The 23,307-nt window shown below is 36.9% G+C and overlaps 2 protein-coding genes across 2 annotated transcripts in view; one reads left to right on the top strand and one right to left on the bottom strand.

Annotated features, from left to right (window-relative positions):
• Positions 1-3,334, top strand: part of LOC136816774 (zinc finger CCCH domain-containing protein 13-like) — a 30,820-nt gene extending 27,486 nt beyond the window's left edge. The window contains exon 14 of the mRNA XM_067073096.1: positions 223-3,334. Within this exon, the coding sequence (XP_066929197.1) occupies positions 223-2,445 (2,223 nt within the window). The 3' untranslated portion in view covers positions 2,446-3,334. The remainder of the gene's footprint in view (positions 1-222) is intronic.
• Positions 3,335-5,869: 2,535 nt separating this feature from the next.
• Positions 5,870-13,191, bottom strand: LOC136816770 (uncharacterized). Its single transcript, XM_067073089.1, has 9 exons — positions 12,548-13,191; positions 11,847-12,081; positions 11,370-11,503; positions 10,483-10,894; positions 9,920-10,086; positions 9,552-9,711; positions 8,792-8,998; positions 8,348-8,544; positions 5,870-7,385 (listed from the first exon to the last, which is right to left on the bottom strand). The coding sequence occupies exons 1-9, from the start codon at positions 13,172-13,174 to the stop codon at positions 7,278-7,280; spliced, it is 2,247 nt and encodes a 748-aa protein (XP_066929190.1). The 5' UTR covers positions 13,175-13,191; the 3' UTR covers positions 5,870-7,277.
• Positions 13,192-23,307: the final 10,116 nt, after the last annotated feature.

Here is a 23,307-nt window from a genome sequence, read left to right as displayed (position 1 = left end):
GGATCCGGCTTTGGGTTGCTTAGCATTCTAGCTCATTTTCTGAAAAATTTGCTTTGACCACTCTTGATGTTATACCATATTTATGCTTATTGGGTCTAGGGCTGTCCTTTTAAATTCTTTTCTAAAATGATGTTGTGCCCTGACCCCTTTCCGTGGTTCAGCGGAATCTGAATGATCGGGATGTTCAATTGACATTTTCTTTCTTCTTCTTTTCAATATCAGGACGAGGATGAGAGAAACGCAAATCAAACGGCTCGTTCCGTTATCAAATCCCTAAGCGATGACGAAGAACGTTCACTCGAGACGCGTTCTCTGCCCGGTTCACCGCCCTTGGTTGTTAAGATACCGGAACCTATTGTATCCGGACCATCGAGTGATCCCGGTCGTGCTCCTTCACCTAACAAGACACAAGCTCCAACGATGGATCAAGAAATGAACGAGATGAACCGCCGATTATTTAACACTAGGAGAGTGTGGGAAACTTCACCGTGGAGTGAAGCCAAAGAAGCCACCAGTAATACCCAAGCCATCGTCTCTTCGATCGGAGTTGTAGATACAGGATCTTCTGAAATGACTGCAGATACTTCAGCTTCACTCTTGGAAAGCGATCCCGTCGTGTCTGTAAAAGCTCCTGAAAGTGCTCCTAGTACCGACTCTGTAAACAAAACAGACGAAAAACCAAGTTTATCTGGTTTCTCGAATATGACAAAGCGACCTGAGCAGCAAATTTGTAAAGTTAAGCCCCAACAACAGGCTCAACAACCCAACGCACAACCACACGAAGCTACTCGTTTGAACCAACCGAAATCTGAAGGTGAACGCACCATCAATACGAACACTCAAAACCCTCTTTCCAAACTTTCCTACATGCTACCCGTTAATAACCGTGAAAATGCTTTATACGCCACCAGTGAGAACAACTATTCCGAGTCGTTTCGCTCAGCCACAAATCAATTCACAACGCTGGGTAGCTCCGGGCCAACCCTACCACACAATCAACTATCTTCATTACAAGTTGGTAATGCAGGCAATCTTTACGGCACCGGTATGACATGGCAAATGATGTCAGGCTCGACCATCCAAACGCAACAAACGCAAAAATCCGTGCCATACCCCTCACAAAACCACGGCTCATTGTTCACCTCCCCCGTCTCGTTGTCAAGCAACCCAATGATCATGTCTTACGATTCGAACTTTGACCACCAGAGGACATCGAGCAGCATGCAACGACAACCCATCCCCATCCTTCCATTACAGCAACAACAGCAGACACAACACCCCAACGCAATCAACAGTATCATGGGTGTCATCCCTACTACCGTTCACGCTTCAGGACGCCCTTTAAGAAGAGATCAACTGTATCGCAACTCAGATGCGTTGAACAATCCGAACATCACTTTACTTCTCAACCAAGCTACTTCGTTACCTCAACATTTGGCGATCGCTGCACAGCAACATGCACAGCAAAACACTGACCTGACGAAACACGTGAACGCTAAACCCTTTCAACCGACTACTCAAACGCCTCCTTTGATGCAGAGCCCGCCAATCATGCAACAATCCGTCCCAATACCCCAGCATCAAATCCATGCCGCAATGTTCCGCCCTCAAAGCTCAACGCAAAGAGGAGTAGCACCACCACGCCAACATCACTCGCAGAACCTTCCTGGTCAATCGTTATTGCAAAATCAACAACGTCAAAACATTGTTCAAATGCAACAACAAGCTAATCCATTGGTGGCGCCTGTTCGCCCAAGACCTTTACAACAATCAATGAATCCTTCCAAACCATCTGTTGATCGCTCCATCAACATGAATTACCTGAAAGGAAGTGCGCCTCACAGTGTGAATGTGAATAACGCACGTCGTCAACCGCAAATGAATCACGTTCAATTGTCCAATCAAGCGTTGCCAAACCATTTCGTGGCATCCAGCATCATTCACCAACACCAACAACCTCAGCATCACGTTCATAGAAGTGTTGGTCCTATACAACGACCCTCATCCAACCAACACATCCCTAACTTCCCATCCACGGCAATCGCACAACAGGTACAACACCCTTCTCAACAACAACCCATCGTCACCAACGAGACGATCGATTTCAAGAAAATCCAGCGACAGAAAATGTTGGAAGATACCAAGAAATACTTCCAAAAGGAACAACATCACGGACCAACAGGCAGCCCTTCCATCGAAAAGATGGAGGAGAATCCGTCACCAGACAAAATGGTGGCTGACCAACAACGCGACAAGAAATTCGCGAGCACGAAGATGAACTCTTCTGCTCCCGCTTCGTCTTTCCCAAAGAACATAATGCACGATCGAAATGGTGGAAGCGCCACCCGCCAGTCGCCCTCGCTTGACGAATCAAAGAAGAATGGGGCGGCAACTTCACCCGCCATTCAAGAAAATCGTAGAAGTGTCCCATCTAATGTGTCATGAAAAGTTGGCAAAAAGACACTTTACAATCCATAGTATGGACAGTTGTTTTATTTAATGACTTTTATAATGATATAAGTTCCCCCTCCATTTGTTTATATTATCCCGCCTTTTTGAAATAAAGACGGTAAAAAATTTAATGATATACTGTACTTTTTTTGTTAGGACATGCGTAATTTATCAAAATTATAAAAATAGCTTATTTCTTGTTCGATGTTTATTTTAGAGAAGTAGGAAATAAAGATTAGTTTTTTGCAAATTTCGCTGATATATTGCTTTTTTCGGCGTAAATTTTAACCTTTTTTTATCATTTGAATTTCTGGAAAGTTTAGTTTTTTTCAGAGTGATCCGGAATTTATTTTTGGGCTTATCCTTTCGTTTTTTCTGCTGGACTTTTTAAAGTTTATTTATTAAGTTTTTTGACTCCCTGTCCAGAGAAAGACACGAAGTAACTCGCAGCGCATTCGATTTTTGTTCAATTTTACAGAACCTCAGTCGTTATACATGGAATTCAATTTTTTTGGTACTTAAGCAATTATGCGTTGAAAAGAAATGACCGGAAAATATTTTCGCCTCAAAAATAATTTATTTTATTTGGAAAACCCGTTTTAAACTCTTGTAATTTTTCCCAGTCGTCAATTGACAGACATTAAATTGAAAATAAGCTGTACTAAAATATTTTGATTTGTTTCGTTAGTGTATCCTATGAAAACATTATTGCGATAAGAATTTAGAATTTGTAGTATTTTTTATCATCGGCTGTCGCTATCACACTGTTCAAGCTTGTATTAGTTTTAAGAATTTTACCCCCGTGAAATGTTTCCTCATACTTACATAAAATACAAAATTGTAACAGTTCATTTGGCAATGATAGAATATATATAGAAGAGTACATTTGAAATGTGTGTTTGTCGCTTCCGGAATTTTTCTGAAAACATCCCGGGGGCACTCGATTAAAAAACGACCGTACAGGCCCAAATTGGGCCTTTGAAACCGGACCCTTTGAGTGCAGCGAAGATTTAGCCACCTTCACGATGCATTTTCTTTTTGACCATTTTGAGGCATAATATGGTCAGTTTTCCAAATTTAACACTCTTCAAGTGCACTTTTTCTTATCTTTGCTCATTTCGACTCTTACAGTCAGCCCCGAGGGGAGAAGGGGTTCCTAAAGTCTGTCTCGAAATAATTTGCAGCTGGAGACAAAAATGGCCGTAATTTTAAAAAACAGCCTTTTACTGCTACTGTATGCTGAATTCAAATACATGTGTTTCTCATGATTTTATGCTGTAAAAATGATCTATTTTGGACTTTTGGTCATTTTTCTTCTTCATTTTTCATTTTCATTTTCCTTTTTTTTCTAAATTTTTTTACTTGATAATGTTCCACTCACGAATATCTTTTTAACGAGCACAAAATCGCAACTTGATCGAATTCTATCAAAAGTTACAGCCATTTTTTTCTCCAGCTGCAAATTATTTCGAGACAGACTTAAGGCAAGTGCAGGTTACGGGTATGAGGCGCCCTTAAGGGTGCCTTTTTTTGCCTTTTTTTGAAATCAAAAAATCAAATTTCAGTCCCACAAAGGGTTGGAAAAATAGGAAAATTTAAACTTTTTGCCCCATATAGATAGAAATTAGTCCCATTGAAAGTTCGGACGAGAATGACAAATCCAGGCGTTTTACTTTATTTAATCGTGCATTTCGATTTTGGAGTGGCATAATGGCTTACAGGCTACAGTCTCAGCTTAGTCCGACCATCCACAAGCTTTTGAGCTTTTAAAATTTTACTTTAAGATGGCTTAGAAGCCTAAATGATTAGTTTCGATTTCCTATGATTTTTTTAATTAGCATGTTAGCATAATTAGTAACATGTCTTCATCTGTTAATGATTTTAGAAGCTACTAATTGCATTTCTGTTTATTTCCGCAAAATCCATCATCTAAATGAATCCTCCGTCTTCTCAAACATCAAATTATAAAATGATTGAAGATGCGGGATGCAGGATGCAGGATGAATGTTAAAGAAGGGTAGTCCCCATATTCAAAGGTAACCTATCGATGAGGAAGTCTAATCTGGGGGCCGTCCACATAGTACGTACGCACTAAGGGGGGAGGGGGTCTTCTCAAAAGCGTATGCTTGCGTACAGGGGGAGGGGAGGGGTCAAAGGAAAATGTACGTACGCAGAGAAAAAATTTTCATAGCCCTTTTCGCTTGTTTCTTTGTCGACTTTTACGCTTGTTATACGCATCAAGGAAAAGAAAAAGTTTCTTAATAAACATTGAGTTTCATGTATAAAATAAAGGTCCGAACCAAACGATTTGAATTCGAAATTTTCTTCAACCGAGGGGGGAGGGATGAAAAAGTACGTACTTACCAGAAGGGGTATAGCCATTTGCGTACGCTTACATACAGGGGAGCGGAATGGGTACTCGATTTTCGACATTTTAGTGCGTACGTACTATGTGGATGCCCCCTAGTGGATCACGTAATTATATGTTCATGCATAGATTGAAGAAGATGGTTAGACGGGAAGCCGTCGGGCCGTCCTATTGTTCTCCCTTCATTGTGCGGCTCAATGTTGGCTAACTAGAAAACGATCGTAGCTTCCTGCACAGATCAAAACAAGATGGCGGCGTCCGAAAAATGAAAGAAATGAAGTGCAACAGAGGCTGGTTGGCGAACTACAATTATGGACAAAATATTTGGGACTAAGGGAATTTCCCTGCGAAATTTTAAAAACTGCAAAAGATTTTTAATTTAAGCGCGTTAAACTACAGTTGGAAAATAGAGTTTTAACATGAGACTCGAGAATTAGGGCCTTAGGATCTCTGGATTTAAAAGCTGAAATTTACTCCAATAAGGCTTGGAATATAGCCAAAATCGAAATATTCAATGAAAGAAATGGCAAATTCTCGCCCGAACTTTAAATTCTGAAAAACGTTAAAATACACTAAAATCTCAATATATTTCGATCATGATTGTATCCACAAGAAAATTTTAAATAGATATATAATTTGTTCCGATTTTTTTTCCGGACACTGAAATATGATTTGATGACAAGTCATCATTTATTTTAATCATTCGGATACTTTCTCTTTGTTAATAGCTTTATATAATCTAACGGACACATATATTGATGCGTATCCTCTCAACCAATCACACGATTGCTTTATCGTGCCATATTTTGTGTTCATTAGTAAGCTGTCAATTATCACTTGAGAAAGAAGACGAAAGGATGGCAATGCAATAAGATCCAGGTTATAACTAGACAATTTGGTTTCAGGTATAAATCTTTTCGTCCACTTTTCATAGACTTCGGCATTCATAGTTTACAGATAACTGAAAATTTCAAATAAGCGCAGAATCTTTCACGTCTCATTGCAATCTACAACCAACATATTAATTTATTTATTCTATTGATATTTTTTCTATTAGTGTTTATGAAATTAATTAGCTACAAAATATTTATGTACAGTAATCAAAATAATTCAGAAAAATAAATACATGGTCAAATTTAATAAATAAATATAAATAAACAAACATATTTTGTCATTTTAGAGTGTGCTACCACTTACCACAAAATCAAAATGGATTCCATAAACGTCACCGATAAATTACGACTCTTAATCGCAATCTTATCCATTGTGCTTAACACATTAAAATTACTGATGCTGTATTCCAAGAAAAGAGGTCTGGTGCTCAATGTGACGTCAATATTTTTCATCCACTGTGCCATCACAAACTGGCTGGTCGGTGTTTCAACTTTAATATGTATCGCTGTTAAAGAAGGATCAACAAAGAGTCACATCGAACTCTTTTATTACCGAAGTTTATTGACGCGTATCGCGTTGACGATAGTTTCACTAAATTTGATCATTTTTGTTGCGATTCGTTACCTAGCTGTTACCAACATAGATTTTTATAGACGCATCAATCGTAAGATATACATTCGAATTTGCATCGCAGCTTGGTGCTTAACATGCTTCATTGTGTTTGTATCACACTACCTTTTCGACGTCGATGTTCCCAATTACGAGGAGTTTTTCACGCATTACGTGTCCTTTATAATCATTCCAGGAACAATAATCATCGTAGTTTTATACGGACGTATAATGTCAACCATACGCAGACAACAGAATCAATATTTTCTTCACACGTTTTACTGTAACTCGGAGAAATGTCGTAATTTAAGTAGCGCTAAACAAATACAAACCAAGCCGTTTCAGCGAATCGAGGAAGAAATCGAACTACAATCGAAAATCCAATCCAATAAACAACATTCTATCATTGACTTAGCATATCAGAAACGTTTTAATAATCTTTTCGAGATTAAACTTATCAAACTTCTTGGTATTTTCATCGTTTTATTTGTGATTTGCTTGCTGCCACTTCCAACTTATTGTATAAACACTCAAAGCACCGGTCATGCTTTTAAAAGCGACGGTGCTTTCAACCTATTGGTGAACTTGGCTTTCTCATACTGTTTGCTTCAACCATTGTGTTATACAATCCATACCAAAACAGCGAAACGCAGACAAACAAAAACAATCTCCAATGATTTGTATGGAGCATAAAAGACGATAACTTCATTGATATCATAGTATTTCCGCATTCTTGTAAATTTATTATACTCATTGTTCATTTTGGATGATAGATATAAATCTCATACTGGAATTATTTTTCAATGCTGTTATTTATCATTTGGTCCTCAGGGGAATTTCGGTCGTTATTATATTCCTATTTTCAAATTCATTACATTAGAGAGTACGGCGATCGTTACGTTTTTCTGCACACATTGTATACATCGCACAGTGTTGGTTTCAAGGCTTAAGAATTTCATGTATCGTCCAAAAGTTTGGCCAGACAGTCCGCAAATTGGAATAGATTTTTCAGCGTATCCAATGCGAGGTCTTTCTTTAAGAACTTGTAGAAAGTATCTGGAGCCTAAAATAAAAAACATATCAATGTTCAATTTGCAGTTGAAAGAGCAGGGCACAAACATTCTCTGTCCATTGACGTGAAGATTGAAGATTGCTCAAAACTCGAACCAAAGTTTCGCCTATTGGGATAAGTGCAAGAATTGTTAAGTATAGTTGTCTTTAATGGAGATGAAATCTCAGAGTATTTGAGATTGAAACAGTTCTTGATTCTTAGACAGACTTTTCAGTGGCTAGGGGGATCCCGGTGATACAGGGCGTATCCCGGTGATACAGAGAAAGTTAGGAGCTTGCATCCGAAGTAATATAGTTCGCATACATTCTTTTTTAAATCTTATTAAAAGAGCACTACACTAAATAAAGCTTGTTGAGTGGGTTGGTTTTATGTCCCCTCCCACTGATTGTCTAAAACCTTTCTTCCTGAACAAACGATACATCAAATGAAGTATAGGAAAGATGGGATTTATAAAATTTAGAGAGGAAACTCTACTACTTTTTTTTTAATCAGGATTATAAAGTCAGATTTGTCACAATGTGTTTTTGTTCTTCTCGAACCTTTGTTCATAACTTTGAAATCTCAAACGGTAATAATCAAGTGAGAAAATGGCCTTTATCTCACCAGCAATATTTCACAACAATCTTCTCCGCATTTTAAAGAAAATGGGAAAAAATGGCATAGCCTGCTTTATTTTGTTGGGTTTATACATAAGACCCTCGATAGAATTTCGAAGAAAAGCTTCAAACACACGAGTAAAAAAGTTCCATCGGACACAAAGACATATAAACTAAGGGAGTTATAGGTTTTAAGGTCAATGATTTTTGCTGGGTGAGCACATTCAACTCAGCCACATATCATTTTCGAGGTAAAACCTAATTCTATTGGATTAATCTCTTTCTACTCGCTATATACGCTTTCTTGTCAATAGAGGAAGAGTATAATAACGAACAATCTTCTCCATACATACACACCTCTTTTCGAAGGTCAAATAAGTGGAGTAAAACGTATCCATCTAAATGTTTAACGATGACGTCACCATTTACTATCAGTTCGTTGGATGTGATCCATTTACGCACGTCATCTGGTGTCCATTGCGAAATTTTTCTCCGGAGCTCCTCTCGATCGTTGAATTTTGTGGATGGTTGAGGACTAGGCTGAGGCTTCAAGACTAAATCGATTGAATGCAAAAAAGTGAAAGTGTGGACAAAGGTGTTTGAATTTTTACAAGAGGTCAACATTACAAATTTTAAACCATTAAGAGATAAGTCAGAAATCCTACTAAAAATACATAAAAGAAAAATTTGAAAACCAATCCAATATGGACAATGGTTCTTACTTTGAGCCTAACTAACGTAATTCTCTATAATAAGTAATAAAACATAATTAAATTTTCATTAATGGAAATGTTGACCTACCCTCATTTTCGTTATCAGGCTTAAAACCTTGTCGATGGATTTCTGCCACCAAATTATTCAATGAAGAGCTTTCGATATTGTTCTCATCAATAAAATCGATCCATAATTTGGAACCAACGATGAAACCAAGCCATCCATCGGCTTTGTAATCTCTCTCCATCATTAAAGGGATGATCGGTTTCTTCAGTTGAAATGCATATTCAGCTTCTAATGGAATGCAATGAAAATTGTTAAGGAAATGCTTCATTGACAACAACAAGTACCTCTTACGCTCTTACATACAATTGGTAACATTTGCTCGTTGAATGCATATGCAATGTACAATCAAGTATGTTTGAAACGCTCTACTGGAAACTACTCTATACTTTAATGGGATTGATATTTGCGAAAAAATATGCGAAATTTTTCTAGATCTATTTTCGAAAATGGAAAATCAGCTTTTTCAAAAAAAATATCGCAAAACAGTCAAAAACTTGTTGAAAATTGCCCCTTAAACGTGAAAAATACCATATTTACAGTGTATTTTACGCTGAAAATCTGATTTAGAAAATTTCGGGTAGACATGAATGATTTCACGCAATTTGTGAGTTTCATTTTCGCGAAAATGACAAAAATTCCTGGGTAAATCTCGCGAAAGTTAATCCAGTTAAAGTAGATTCGAGTTAGAGTTTTTAGGATGGGGTTAAACTCCTCTATTAAATTTTGAACCCCCTGTTTATTAGGAGTCTGTTAGCATTACTTGAGAATGTTCGATTCTTACCAGATCTAGTATTAGCACTTGCTTTGTAATTGCTTGACACTGTGACGAGTATGAGGTAAGCATCTTCAACTGCATTTGCCATAGCTTCCAGTGTGGAACCTTTCATTTCATCCAAATCAATCCACACTGTGAACCCTTCTTCTTGCAGTTTGTCTCGAACCTAACGAGGGAAAGGAAATATTTGTATACAAAAATTAAGTCATCGTCTAAGCAATAAAGATTTAAGTAACTTTTCAGTCTTGATAACCTTTAAAATTTGTTTGTAAAAACCTGAACGCATGAACAAAAGCCTAGAAACTACAGAAAAATCAATAACGAATTCCTTTTTTCTTGTAAACTTCCCACTTTTTGTATTGCTAAGAACATACTTTTAGCATGATGGGTTGATGTGACCATTGATAAGAGATCATAATATGTTGTAATTTCTGTTCCTTTATCACTACATCTTCTTCTTCTTCAGGTTGTTGTTCATCTTCTTCATCTTGTTCTTCTTTTTCCTCAGTTTCGGATGAACCTCCTGATATTGGTTCATTTACTGGAAGAAAGTACAGCATTAATTTTAATTTAAAACCTTTTAAACATAGCCATTAATTGTTCTTTTTTCATGATTTCGCGCCTGTTTTCGTGAAATTTACAAAGAAATTGTGTCCGTAAATAATGCTCTAATGTGCTTATATAAAAAGCCATGCCATAATTTATAAAAATGAATCGAACGAGTACGTTCTGTGTATATTCTCTTCTATCAGTCTTGCAAACAGTTGCAAACAACCAAATCACCCGAGATCAGCGAGTCACACAATAGCAGAAAATGTCATTTATATAAGCCTATTAACCCTAGCGCGAAAAGCTGAATAATTTGTGTTTACCAACTAACCCTGGTAAACTCAGTCTCAAAAATCTTGATTGAGTAAGGGTTGGTAGGTGAATTTACCTGAGAGTTCCCTCGCATTAGGTAGTTGCTGATTTTCATTCCATTCTAATTCGCTGTGACTTCTCGATTTCTTTCTTAGTTTAGGGAGCGTTGCCTTCTTCGATTTCATTGATTTGCTTCTCATATAATGGTGTTTCATGGGAACACGTGTTTTCTTATCTTTCAATTCCCAAAGGGTGCCATGTGCGTCAATAAGAATACTTTTATTGTTCATTGATGAACAATTATGTAGAGCGTGTACAATAACACCATTGTTCATAATATTCTCTTTATTGTCTTCGTGGAAGGATAATAAATAGATACAGTTAAAAACAAACTCTAGGATTTTCATATTGTTTTCGTCTTCAGAGTTTGATGATGTGATTTTGTAAATGATCTGGGAAAGTATTTCAATACCACCTTGATCTCCAACCTTCGAATAGAAAGAAAAATAGATTTCTATAAAAATTATGGCTTTCAGTGTTTTAATTAGAATAGTTTTCTGCTCCCTGGCCATCTTTTTCAAAGTCAATATATATAAAGTTTAGGGGGGGAGGAAGGAGGATTCGATTTTAAGACACGGCTGTTTGTACAGATAAAAGTTGGGGTCTTCTTAAAATTGAACACTCACAGCGCAAAAAAGAAAACTAGAGTTTAGTTAAAATTTGAAAGAATTTGTACAAAAATCTACCCTGACGGTGTATTCATAATTTTTGTTATCCCATTTTCCAATTGTTCTTTTTCATCCCATCTTATATCAACACTTACAGTGCACTCTTGGAAGTTTAAAATTTACCCTTAAGGGTCACAACGACGATGAAATACCTTAATACCCTACATACATTTAGCCAGGTGTAATTTAGTCAATTGTCTTTCGATTTGGAGATATGAAAATACTTTGTGTTTACCTTTTTCTTATTTTGGTCATTCTGCAGAATTTTGGACAAACCCATCAAAAGTTCGGAAGTTTCGAATCCATTGTAACGATTGGAATTTGATTTGGCAGCTCCTTCCAAGTGTTGTAGAAGAATTGATATGGGACCTGAAAAAAGAATAATGATATTCTATTATATACAAAATTACAAAGCTCCTTTTGCTTAGCTTTTAATAGAAACCTTTAAAGATAAAACTGTCCATAGTCTCTGATCTACCGATAGTTACCTATAGGACAGTGTTATTTTACTCATCTTTACATTCTCGTCGGTGTCAAATTATCCTACAATGATGCACTTTAGGGTCGTTTAGAGATCGAATTTTTTCTAAGAGAATACTTCAACTCCTACCCTTGATGATATTGAATATCCAAAGATTTCTTAAGCATTTCTTTTTCAGTGAACGCAGAACTGTTCTGGAAAATCCGATTTTAATTTGAATGTAGAGCTTACCATCTGTAGATGTGATCATATTATTCTGCTCTTCTGAGATCAAATGTGACAACACCAACAATGATTTCATCGCCAGCAATGGATTGGTGCTATTGACATAAGGTGCCATGGTTTCGATCGCTTTATTCTTCACCATGTGTTCACAAAAATCTTTTGAAATGTTATGATGGAAACTCAACACTCTGTTGACTGTTTGGATTCTTTTGTTTTCTCGAAGATTCTCAAATTTGACATCCTGTGAAAAAACATTTTAGAAATCTTTAATTGACATGAAACTGTCAGTATTAATACAAAAATTTGCACTGCTTCAACTATCATATCACGCTTCAGTTTCGGTTGGTTAAGCACTCTATTGATGAATAAATTCATCACATCCACAAAATAATATGCTGTTTAAACAAACATAAAATATCATCTGAATTATTAGACATTCATTTTTACGTAAGAATCAGTAAGCGGAGTAGGGTGGACCATCACTTTCCATGAAAGACTTTTTCAGTTATATTCATTTTTGCTAATAATTTTATTACAACAGAAAATTCTAAACAATAGAATATCTATAAGGGCTTAAAAATATAAAATGTGAAAAGAACTTTCAAACGTACATACCAAGACCTCTTCAAATTTTTCAGTCAAAGGTGAGCAAATTTCATTTTGGGGCCTTCAATTTAAAGCGTTAATAATAAAGCATATTGACTTACAGTTTTGTCCTCTTCAAAGCATATATTTTGATAAGATTCAACATATTGAAGAAGTATGCCAACAGTTCCATTTTCAACACACTTACCACCAAAGTTTTTACTCACATCAACATTATTGACAAAAAATCCGACAATTGCACAAATTATTTTTTGAAACAAAATTGTCAATTCAAGTTTTTCTTTTGAGTCCTCTTCCTCATCTAAAGACTGAAACTCATTTTTTAGAGACTTTTCATCCTTCTCAAGTGCATCTGGATAATTTTGTCTTATATATTGTAGACAGTCGGTAAAATGTTTTGTTATATCAGATATCACTACCTTGGATGCGATTTCTTCTCGCTCCTCTCTCTCCAAATGTCTCTTTCCACCAGCAGTATTCCGAAGACATGACCTTGTCAGTTGATCAAAAAGGTTACACGAGTTCTCCGTTGCCCATTTAAAAGCATCGATACCATCATCAAATAAACCACTACAAGTTTGTAACAGGTTTTCGAAATTCTGAAGAAAATCTACTACTGTTTCACCGTCTTTGTTGAGAGATACTTCATCAGAATTATTGTTGTTTTGGATACTATCCATACGTGGTTCTCTATCTTCCTTTGATTTTTTAGTTGAGCCAGAACCCATAATAAAGCATGCTTTTATCTGTTGAGAAAATTAAAATTAGATTAGAAAAAGGTTGTTCAGATATATATGAGTACTAAAAGGGTTTTCAAGAATTTGCATACCACCACCCATTTTAGAGAAATGGTATTTTAGTACCCATGTATCAAATTTTTGGGGTAATTTTGACACAGAGACCAGGCGTTTCAAAATATGTTGCCTCCAACATGCCTTGTATCCCAGGGTGCTATGGCCCTTAATGATGTACGAGGTTGCTATCACAAAAATGATCAACAAGTCTGCTATCTACAATAAAACAGGCAGTTTACAACTATCGATAGTTGCAATTTCGGAGGAGTTCAAATGTGCTAAAGTCAGAACTGACATGATGTTCCGGTAATCTCGGGACCAAGAAATAAATGACGACCCTCTAGAAGTTAAGACGTTCAGTAAATGGTATGGTAAGCAGAGACAGCAGCTAATGAAGCGATAGACATCTTGAAACATAATGACATGGTTGGGCACACGTAGACTGACTGAACACAGTAACTTCAAAGCATTCAGTGCAATGACAACCAAAGAGCAATGAAACGCAGCAGTGAGCTGAAAAGAATAGAGAGAGAAAAGCAGTATCAGTTTCTTTCTAACAGCGACCTATGACACTCTACCATCCCCGGCAAACCTCGTCTGCTGAAAAATAGCTGAGGATGATACGTGCAAATGCAGAACCAGTAAAGGAACACTCAAACACATACTTATCAATTGCCAATGGGGACTTAACAAGCCAATCGGGAGTGGTAGGTACTTGTGGAGACACAATTGAGTGCTTGAATTGATAGTTAGACCCCTTGAGAAGAGCGCTTCTCTGAAATGGAAAAATATGACTTCCTGCTAGCAGAACTGTAAGGACAGGGCCAAAGGCTACATCAAGCCTGGCCGGAGGGAAGATTGCTTGGAAGACAAATGGGAGGGACAATGGAAGTGCAATCAGATCTTGATGAATCCTTTCCCTTCCATTTGTAGACTCAACACTGCAACCTGACCTGATCATCACCGATGAGGAGAGTCGGATCATTAAAGCTCATTGATCTCACAGTTTGCTGGGAGGACATTGACAACGCACACGAACACAAAATGAAACGTTACGATGATCTTGTAGATCGGTACATGGCAGAAGGAATAGATGCCAAATGCATCACTATTGAAATTGACACAAGAGGCTTCATCATGCACATTTTAAGGAGATTATTGAAGAGGTTAAGAATGAATGCAAAAAGCACCAGAACGCTAAACAACTAGATACAGAAAAATCTGAAGAATGTTCCTTCTGGATTTGGTTGAAACGTAATGATAAGACTAGGTTAGTACAAGCTACAACCATAATCATGAGCTCGCGCAAATGGTTGGCCTCTGTTTCATTGACAGAGTAGAGGAGTAGAGACTGAAACTCTGGCACATTTCCTCCTGATGACATGTACTAATGTACTAAAGAATTTTTAAAATTCTAGCCTATGGATATCACCTTTTTGATAATTCAGTCCCCTTTGGCACTTAGTCACAGTAAGAAATCAAGCTTTCAGAATAAACAACATCATTTATCTACAGGATGTATTTGCAACAACAAGGGTGAGAGTTCTGGAGAGTTACCTGAATCAAGTTCAAGATCCCAAACAATTAATTAAAAATTGAGAGACAAAATGACATGCAACAGCATCAACCAACCATATTTTGTCATTCAATTCCTAAGACAGTGCTTCAATTCGTTAGGCCTTGACTACACGCCAAAGAAAAAATAATTCTGTACATGTAAATGGGTCAGTATTTGTGGTCTGGCAAAATTTCCAGGAAATAGCCTATCCTGCCAGTGCACGGATCTAGGTGGGATCTTTTTCTTGGAAAGTTTTACCTAAAATTTGTTTTCAAGGTTGGCTCGGTTTAATTTTTCATGAATTGCTTTAGAAATTTTGGGGCACATTGTTTTGCTTGCGAGTCAAGCAAACGATATAGCACTTACGCAGCATTAATCTTTGATATCCATTTCGGTGGGACGCGGGTGACTAAACTAGACTAACTGTTTGGTACTAAAAGGATTTTAAAGTTTTTTGGATATTCCACCACATCACTAATCAAGCATCAACATGATGTCTGAGATTTTAGTACCAACCCCCTCAGGGGGATGTCGGTAGTAAAATCCAAGACACGTATGAGTACTAAAAGGTTTTTTGGTGATTTTTGACATACCCCCACCTAATTTTTGGAAAAGGATTTTAGTACACCATGTACTAAAAACTTTTCTGACATTTTAGCATAGTGACCACCTAAATTAGGCTCATTTTGGAATTCAGTTCAGAGAATGGGTCTTTGGACTTTCAACGAAATGCCAACTCTGGTTATTTAGGCTGTCAATGAACCTGATCTATCGCTCTCTATTCTAGATAAAGACTCAGAAACAGTCCAGACACTTTTGCTCTGCTCTACTTTAGTTATTGCAAAGATTGATAGGTTATTATTCAGCTCTAATTTACAGCTTGCTATTTCTTTCCAGTTATCCATGATTCTTTACAAAAACAAAGCATTCAACTTCGAAAACATTTTTTATTCCAGAGTATATAAAAGCAGAACATTAAGAACATTAGGAACCTTTTTCCTCAGTGGGGATAAAAATTCCTATTGAAATGCTAATGGGGATAGAAATTCTATTGTTCCAAGGTTAAAAAACCCAGTGGGGATGGTTTTGGAGTGCAATTTTTGAACATGGAATTTCGAGTAGGAATGAAATCAAAGTCAATTTCCCAGTGGGGCTGAAACTCAAGGGTATTTTCCAACCGGGGACAAAATTTTTGCTAAATTCGTTACACAAGGGTGTTTAAATCTTATATAGAAAGTTCTTATTTTTTTCGTATTGCCTAAAATGCTCGGTCAATAGTTAAATTTCCTAAAATTTGGAACCCCACCTAATTTGGAATTTTAGTACACATGGTACTAAAATGCTTTAAGGCTTTTTTTGTAATACCACCACATCACTAAAGGTCACGATGTCTAAAATTTTAGTAATCTCATCCTTGTTGTTGCAAATACATCCTGTAGATGACTGATGTTGTTTTTTCTGAAAGCTTGATTTCCTAGTGTGACCAACTGTCCAAGTTGAACAATAAACTATTGCAAGAACTCTCGAAACAAAACATATCTAACAAGATGACTATAATGTCAAGATGTCAATTAATGTGACCAAAAAAGTGCGAGTTGTAAAAATAATTACCTCTATTATACTGAATCCATTGCTCGTGTTTAAAATGTTAACAATTTTGTAATGAAAAATATGTTTTTTATTAGAAGCAATTATTGTTATTTGGTTCAATTAGTTCAGTGTATCAAATCTCTCAGTTTAGTTGACACTATCGTATATTCGTTGCGTCACAGTGAAAGGTTTGTTTTTATTTTGGTTTGTACCGTAAGTTGGTCTAATGTCGACATCCGTCTTCTAATTTCGACATCCTTCTTTATAGATAGGAATAATAAGAAGGTCGAAATCACTGATAGACTAAAGATCTTTCCTCTCATCGCGCTGATCAAAGTCAATCAGCGATTCCGACCTTCCTAAGTTACTGTTGTTCCTATTTCTAAAGAAGGGTGTCGAAATTAGAAGACGGATGTCGACATTAGACCAACTTACAGTATCTTTGAAAGACCCCATCGGATCAAGGCAGGGCTGTCGGATTTGGGACCACTCACGGTAACTGTTCAATTACTGAGCCAAATGAAATTACAGTAAATCAAACTTTAATGGAATCTTAAGTTCTACCGTAAGTTGGTCTAATGTCGACATCCGTCTTCTAATTTCGACACCCTCTTTTATAGATAGGAATAATAGGAAGGTCAAAATCACTGATAGACTAAAGATTTTTTCTTCTCATTGCGCTAACGAAAGTCAATCAGCGATTCTGACCTTCCTCAGTTTCTATTGTTCCCATCTCTAAAGAAGGGTGTCGAAATTTGAAGACGGATGTTGACATTAGACCAACTTACGGTATCTGTCTAGCTAGTATTACTGTTCGATTACAGATTTCTGTTCAATCAAGCTTGGTTAACATTCAAGTGGTTCTAAAATATATCTAGCTGTCTAGGATTGAAAAGCGACCAAACTGCTGTTGGATTAGCAGAAAACTCACAGAAAAGCTAATTATTAAAATTGTGTGTGCTGCGAGAAAACAAAACAAAAGTTGATATAAAAACAATGAAATAAAAAGGTTTTACAGAGCATGCTATTTTGAAATACTTACAAACTTCAAAGCAACACAAAAAGGTCACCATCATGATAAATTTGGTAGATAAATAAAGGAAGTCAGCCATCATTTTTAACCTTCAGACACAGAGGCTGCAGGGTGCCACAGGTCTGTTTCTGATAAATCGAATGAGAAATCACAACAAAAACGTGAAAACGAAAGTGGAATCAAAGTTGGCCATTACTCTCCGCTTTAGAGAGCTTTCGAAAGCTCCTGTAGCTAAAGTTTCGCGTGCCGGCCAAATTGAATTGAATGGAATTCTTAGAATTCACAGACCATCATTCTGCTCTTTTTAAATGTTTGTCCAGGCGCCGCGGCAGCGGTAGGGCCGGTCGGGCCATGGCCCGACCACTTTTTTTCAGAGTAAAGAATTGTTTTTGAAGTAAAAAATTAATTTTTCAAATGTTTTGAAAAGTCAGTTAGAAAAAGAAAATTGAACTATGACGAACACAAAGAAACATTAGATTCACTATCCCTGATTGATATTGCCAATGAGTTTGTTAGAGTTCAACCTGAGCGACTAAATATTTTCGGCAAATTTACAGAAAACGATTTGTAAACTTCTTTTTATTTCAGATATTTCATCCATCTTGACTAATCAATGTATGAATATATTTTATACATTATCATTTAAGGCTCTACAAAACACAGTCTAACATTAATAAATTTGCTGACTAAATTTCTCTTTTGGAACAAATTTTATGGATTTGTGAAGATATCTTCTTCAAGAAAAGGGGCTGTTTTAGCTAATCTAGGGGAGTGAAATTCGCAAAATTTTCTAGCCCGTCCGCGCCAACCATGGTGGCGCCTCCTTAGACACTATATTATGTGGCCCGACCACTTAAAATGTCGAGCCGCGGCGCCTGTTGTCATTTGCAACATGTGTCAGCATTTACCTCGTCCCCATGCTTTTTTCTCCGGGGCGGGGGGGCATGATCCGACCCCGCCCTTAAGAAGGGTAGATTTTTCAATACCTTCAAGAGGAGCCGCCGGCAGATTTTGAAATATCTGTTGCGATCTGTTGCTGTTTTTTCAGGAGAGTAAATTTTATGGATAAATCTAGGAGAGACTTTCCTCAAAACACCCAGGTAAAATCCAGGGGTCGTCTTAAAGACATATGTTCTTTAAATCCAGGACGCAGGAGCACATTTTAAGGAAAAACACATACAATTTTCCAGCGGACAATCTGTTCAAAAATAAATCGTGAAAGCTAAATTGTGCGAAAAACACAACCAGATGCCAGATTTTTTTCCAGGGAGCTTCATAATTTTCTTAAAGAGCCCCCCCCCCCCACCGGTTGGCGTGATGGAGTGATGGAGGCACAGATATCTGTAAAGCCCGAAGGGCTAGATTTGCAGCTTTGTTCAAAAAGTGAAGCTCATCTTTGGAAGGATTTCCTACCAGAGTCACGTGACTAAAATATGCTATTTCACCGGTTTGAGAGATGTGAAATAGCGTTTGCCGCCTAATTTTTTTGATATCGCGCTCCGAAAACAATCAAAATGCTAGATCCTATCCATCGGCACGAAATTTAAAAAGTCAAATTTTAGCTTCACTTTTTTTTGCTGGAGAAAGCTTAAAGCTGCAAATCTAGCCCTTCGGGCTTAGATATCTGTGGATGGAGGGTTTTTCGTGGCGTGATGACGTGAAATTTTGAAAAAAACGGCGTGATTGCGTGAAAATGAAGTGCCGGCGTGATCGTGAAATCGAGTTTTTTTAGGCGTGATGGCGTGAAATTTGCAGCTCACAATTTTTTATATACATAAGTCAAAATGACGTCATTCCTCCTATCGGAAACACCCAAATAAACTGGAATTTGACCCCTGTGTATTACTAAAAATAGAAAAACAGAGGTCAAAAATTCCTTCCAGATTTTTCGGGTGTTTCTGATATAAAAAATGATATAATCTTGACTGAAGCGTATGAGAATGCCAAAAAACTGATTGACGACACCTATTTGTGGGCAAAAATTAAGTTTAAATAATAACGGCATTTTATTCATACCAATGGGTCTGAACGTGGTCTAAAACTGAATTTATTCAGAGAATAAAATATGAGCGCGAAAAGAAAATTTTTCAGGCGTGATGGCGTGAAATTGAAAAAAAAATTGGCGTGATGGTGGGCGTGAATTTTGGGTCCGCTAGGGGGGGGGGGGCTCTTTGAAAGGTCTCGTTTTCTAGGAGCATTTTAGAGAATAGCTGTTATATTTTTCCAAGGAGCATAATATTTTTAAAGAACAGATGATATGATCCAGATAGTTTTTTCCAGGAGAAAGGGACCCAATAACAAATATTTCATGCTTCCTAGCCGGAGGCTGCTCTTGTACCTTATCGGGGTAAATAATGTCGGAGTTTTATTTAGTCATCTTCATAAAAACTTTGTTAGTATTTGGATTTTATTGACGGACGACCAACATTGTGTTACTATTGTTATTTTTTATAAAACCATTGTAATTTTAACTTAGCTTGTTTGCAATACATTGTATCAACATATTGTTTATGTAAAAATAAGAAAACTGGCCTAAACCTTTGATGGGGGTTACGTCACCTTTTTCAAGAGCCAAGGACCAGTTCAATCAGGACACTAGGGCTAGAACTCATTAAACAACATCCAAATAAAAACATCGACGATGTTTGCAATAACTGAATGATTTCCAAGGATGTAACTATTAAACTAAGGTAACATCAAAGTGGAAATACAAATCAAATTTTGAGTAAATTTGGGCGAAAATCAACCTATAAACCAGGAGGGAGTTGAGCTAATGTTTACTCAAGGATATAGATATGACGAAATATTCCGGCGTCGAACAAAATTTTTAGAATTTACAGGGAACCTGTTTAATTTTACTTAAACTTTCAGGGGATAAAAGAATGACTTTTAGAACCTTTTTCAAGGGTTTTCTCGTCACATTCTCCTGGTGGTATCCACTCGTTTTTCAAGAATTTTTCAGGTTTGAAGAGGTTTGTTCTACCCCTTTACTTTATAGATATTAAAAGGAACCACGCATTTCCACTAGAAAAAGACGCATACGCTGATTCGCTTCAATACTAGCTTCAATAATAATGTACAGAATAATCATAGTTCATTAGCATACACTCTGTGGCGCTCAGGTGAGCTAAGGCATTTCCAAAACATATTTTGCGTGACGCTATTGTGTGTCCTGTCTAAATTTGGTATAGGTTATATGATTGCTCATTTGATGGACCTGCTTTTGCCTTCCATTTGTCTGGGTCATTAGCGGGTTACAAAAGGGTGATTACAGATCTGAATGGTCATTTCACGTTGTCTCAAATTGGGCCATATTGAATCAATTGCTGATACCCAATATATGAGATGACCTAGGATTAGGTCCTCATGACAATATTTAGAGAATGAACACAACTAGGTAAAGAGGCACCAAAAAATGATCATAGTGCAGCCTTACTCGATGACGGCATTAATTTTCATTGCGATTAAAACATCATATTTAATATGAATTTGAGAGGGCTTAAGAAAATTTCACACAAATAGCTTGATTTCGTTGCTACTGAATCTTGAGCAAGCGTCAAATCAATGAGTCAAATTATCTTACGTGTTATGGTATTGATATTTTTGGGTTCTGATTCCATTATCTTTATCTACGTCAAGAAAAAATTTTATATCCTTCCTTTAAATCTATCCTACCATCAACATAATTGCTTCATATATAATTACATTCCTCCCACGTTTGCATTAACCACTGATTTTGGTTTGTCGAAAATCTTCCTTTTTAGGCTAAAAATCGAATTGTATTTTGAATAGTATATACAATTTCCAGTGTGAAATTATGCAAGTTTTTTTTATAAGAGCAAACTATATAAGAACGATGGCCAAAATGTTAAGAACAAGTTCAGAACTTTTTAAGGCTTCGTAGACTCTAAAACACCCGATTTCCTAGGAAAACAGACAAAAATGTTAAAAGCATTTTTAAGCTTAAATCTCAAAAATTTAAGAACATCTGAAGACTTCAAAAATTTTGGAGGTTCTTAAAAAAACGTGTGCTTCAATCAAATGAACAATCCTAACTGCAAATTATTGTGCTATTTTTCCATCCGCACTGAATTTTGTCGACTGGAAAACGATGGAATCCAGATCCCAAACCATAAAAAGCATGGGAATATCAATCCACATCGTGTTTCAATCTGTTATTTTACCCCTACTGACTGAAAAAGTCGTACCGGGTCTGTGAGAAGAGGGTGTAATCTTTGGTGTAATATAATAATTTCAGTAAAAAGAGATACTGAATTTACTTCAATTTCGTTAATCAAAAATCTTAATCAAATAAATCAATTCTTTTGACGTATCAAATAACTTAAAACAACTAGTTAGAGCTTGAATGGCTATACCGATCCCATCTACAAAAAATAGTGAGTTAATTTAAGAGAGATCTCTAATGATAAGACGATTAGCTGTTTTAACCCCTTTTAATTATTTTTAAGAGGCTCAAATACTCATCAATGTCAGCTAATGTAATTTTGGCAAATCTCCATTTTGACTGTAAAATTTGCAAATTATTTTACCACACGTTCTATTTGCACACCTTAAAGCCTGTTTGCTTTGCTATCAAGACAATTGTGTAATGCTAGCTTTTCGTGGCTAAAGTCCATTCACATTCACAACAATATGTTTTTTCAAAAAATGCCGCAAATTTATTGAAGCTGCATTTGTTTCTCTGATCACATAGCAATCAAATGTAAGCTACGTTTCATTATTCGCCTGAAAAAGAAATCTGTACCAAGACAAAGACTTGTCCAATTAGATTATTCTAGATTGAAAATACCAGATGAAAGGAACAATTTTTGTCTGAGAGTCAAGTCCCTTTACGACAATGACAACAAACTTCAAAATAGTACCTACAGTAGGGTTGCTGAAGCAATTATAAAAACTTCTCATGAACTCTTGCCCCGAGCTAGAAAACCTTCACCGGGCTGGTTCCAAGCCGCCCAAGATAAACTGTTACCTTTAATTGATGAACGTAACAAAGCTTTGATGAGAAAAATTGACCGTCCGCTTCGATCTACCGTTAAGAAATTACAAACCGTCCGTAAACGTCTAAAGAAGGCAGTATCGAAAGCCAAAAACGAATGGATCCAAGCCCAATGCAACGAACTAAACCGTGTCCCGAAAGAAGGTACAAAACGATTTTGGGATACAGTGAATAAAATCAGATCTGGTCTAACAAAAGTTAAAAACAGTAATGAACGCTCAATGAGAAAGCCAAACGGCACTATATGCACATCACCGGAAGAAAATGCTACTGTCTTCCGTGATCATTTTCAACAATTGTATAGCAGAACGCCCGTATTTGATGCTTCTGTCTTGAATTCTCTTGATCGCAAAGAGACTGTTGATGGTATTGATCATCGTCCGGATGATGAAGAAATTCGGAAAGCCGTTCGCAACCTCAAGGAACGAGCACCTGGTGACTCTGGAATCACTCCCCAAGTCTGGAAAGCACTCTCGGAGAATGAATCTACCTTTACCTTTTTAAGAACTATTGTTCGTAATTTTTGGGACTCTGAAAACCCCCCTTCTGAATGGGAAACTGGTCTTCTCAAGATTCTACCAAAGAAAGGAGACCTAAGCCTACCGGGAAATTACAGAGGGATCATGTTGTTGGAATCTGCCTACAAGATTATCGCTATCATCCTTCATAATAGACTCAGCCCAATTGTAGAAACCCTTGACCATGAACCCCAGTGCGGCTTTCGTCCTGGGCGTGGATGTGTTGACGGGATCTTCACAGTAAAAATGGCAATGAAAAAGCGCAGGGAACACGGCCAAGAGACTTGGATATTATTTCTCGACCTGGTCAAAGCCTTTGATCGAGTACCGCGCGAGCTTCTCTGGGAAGTG

This window comes from Clytia hemisphaerica, unplaced genomic scaffold (assembly GCF_902728285.1).
Source record: "Clytia hemisphaerica strain Z4C2 unplaced genomic scaffold, Clytia hemisphaerica genome assembly, whole genome shotgun sequence".
Classification (NCBI taxonomy): Eukaryota; Metazoa; Cnidaria; class Hydrozoa; order Leptothecata; family Clytiidae; genus Clytia; species Clytia hemisphaerica.
The sequence above is the reverse complement of the archived record's forward strand: the minus strand, read 5'-3'. Positions and strand labels throughout refer to the sequence as shown.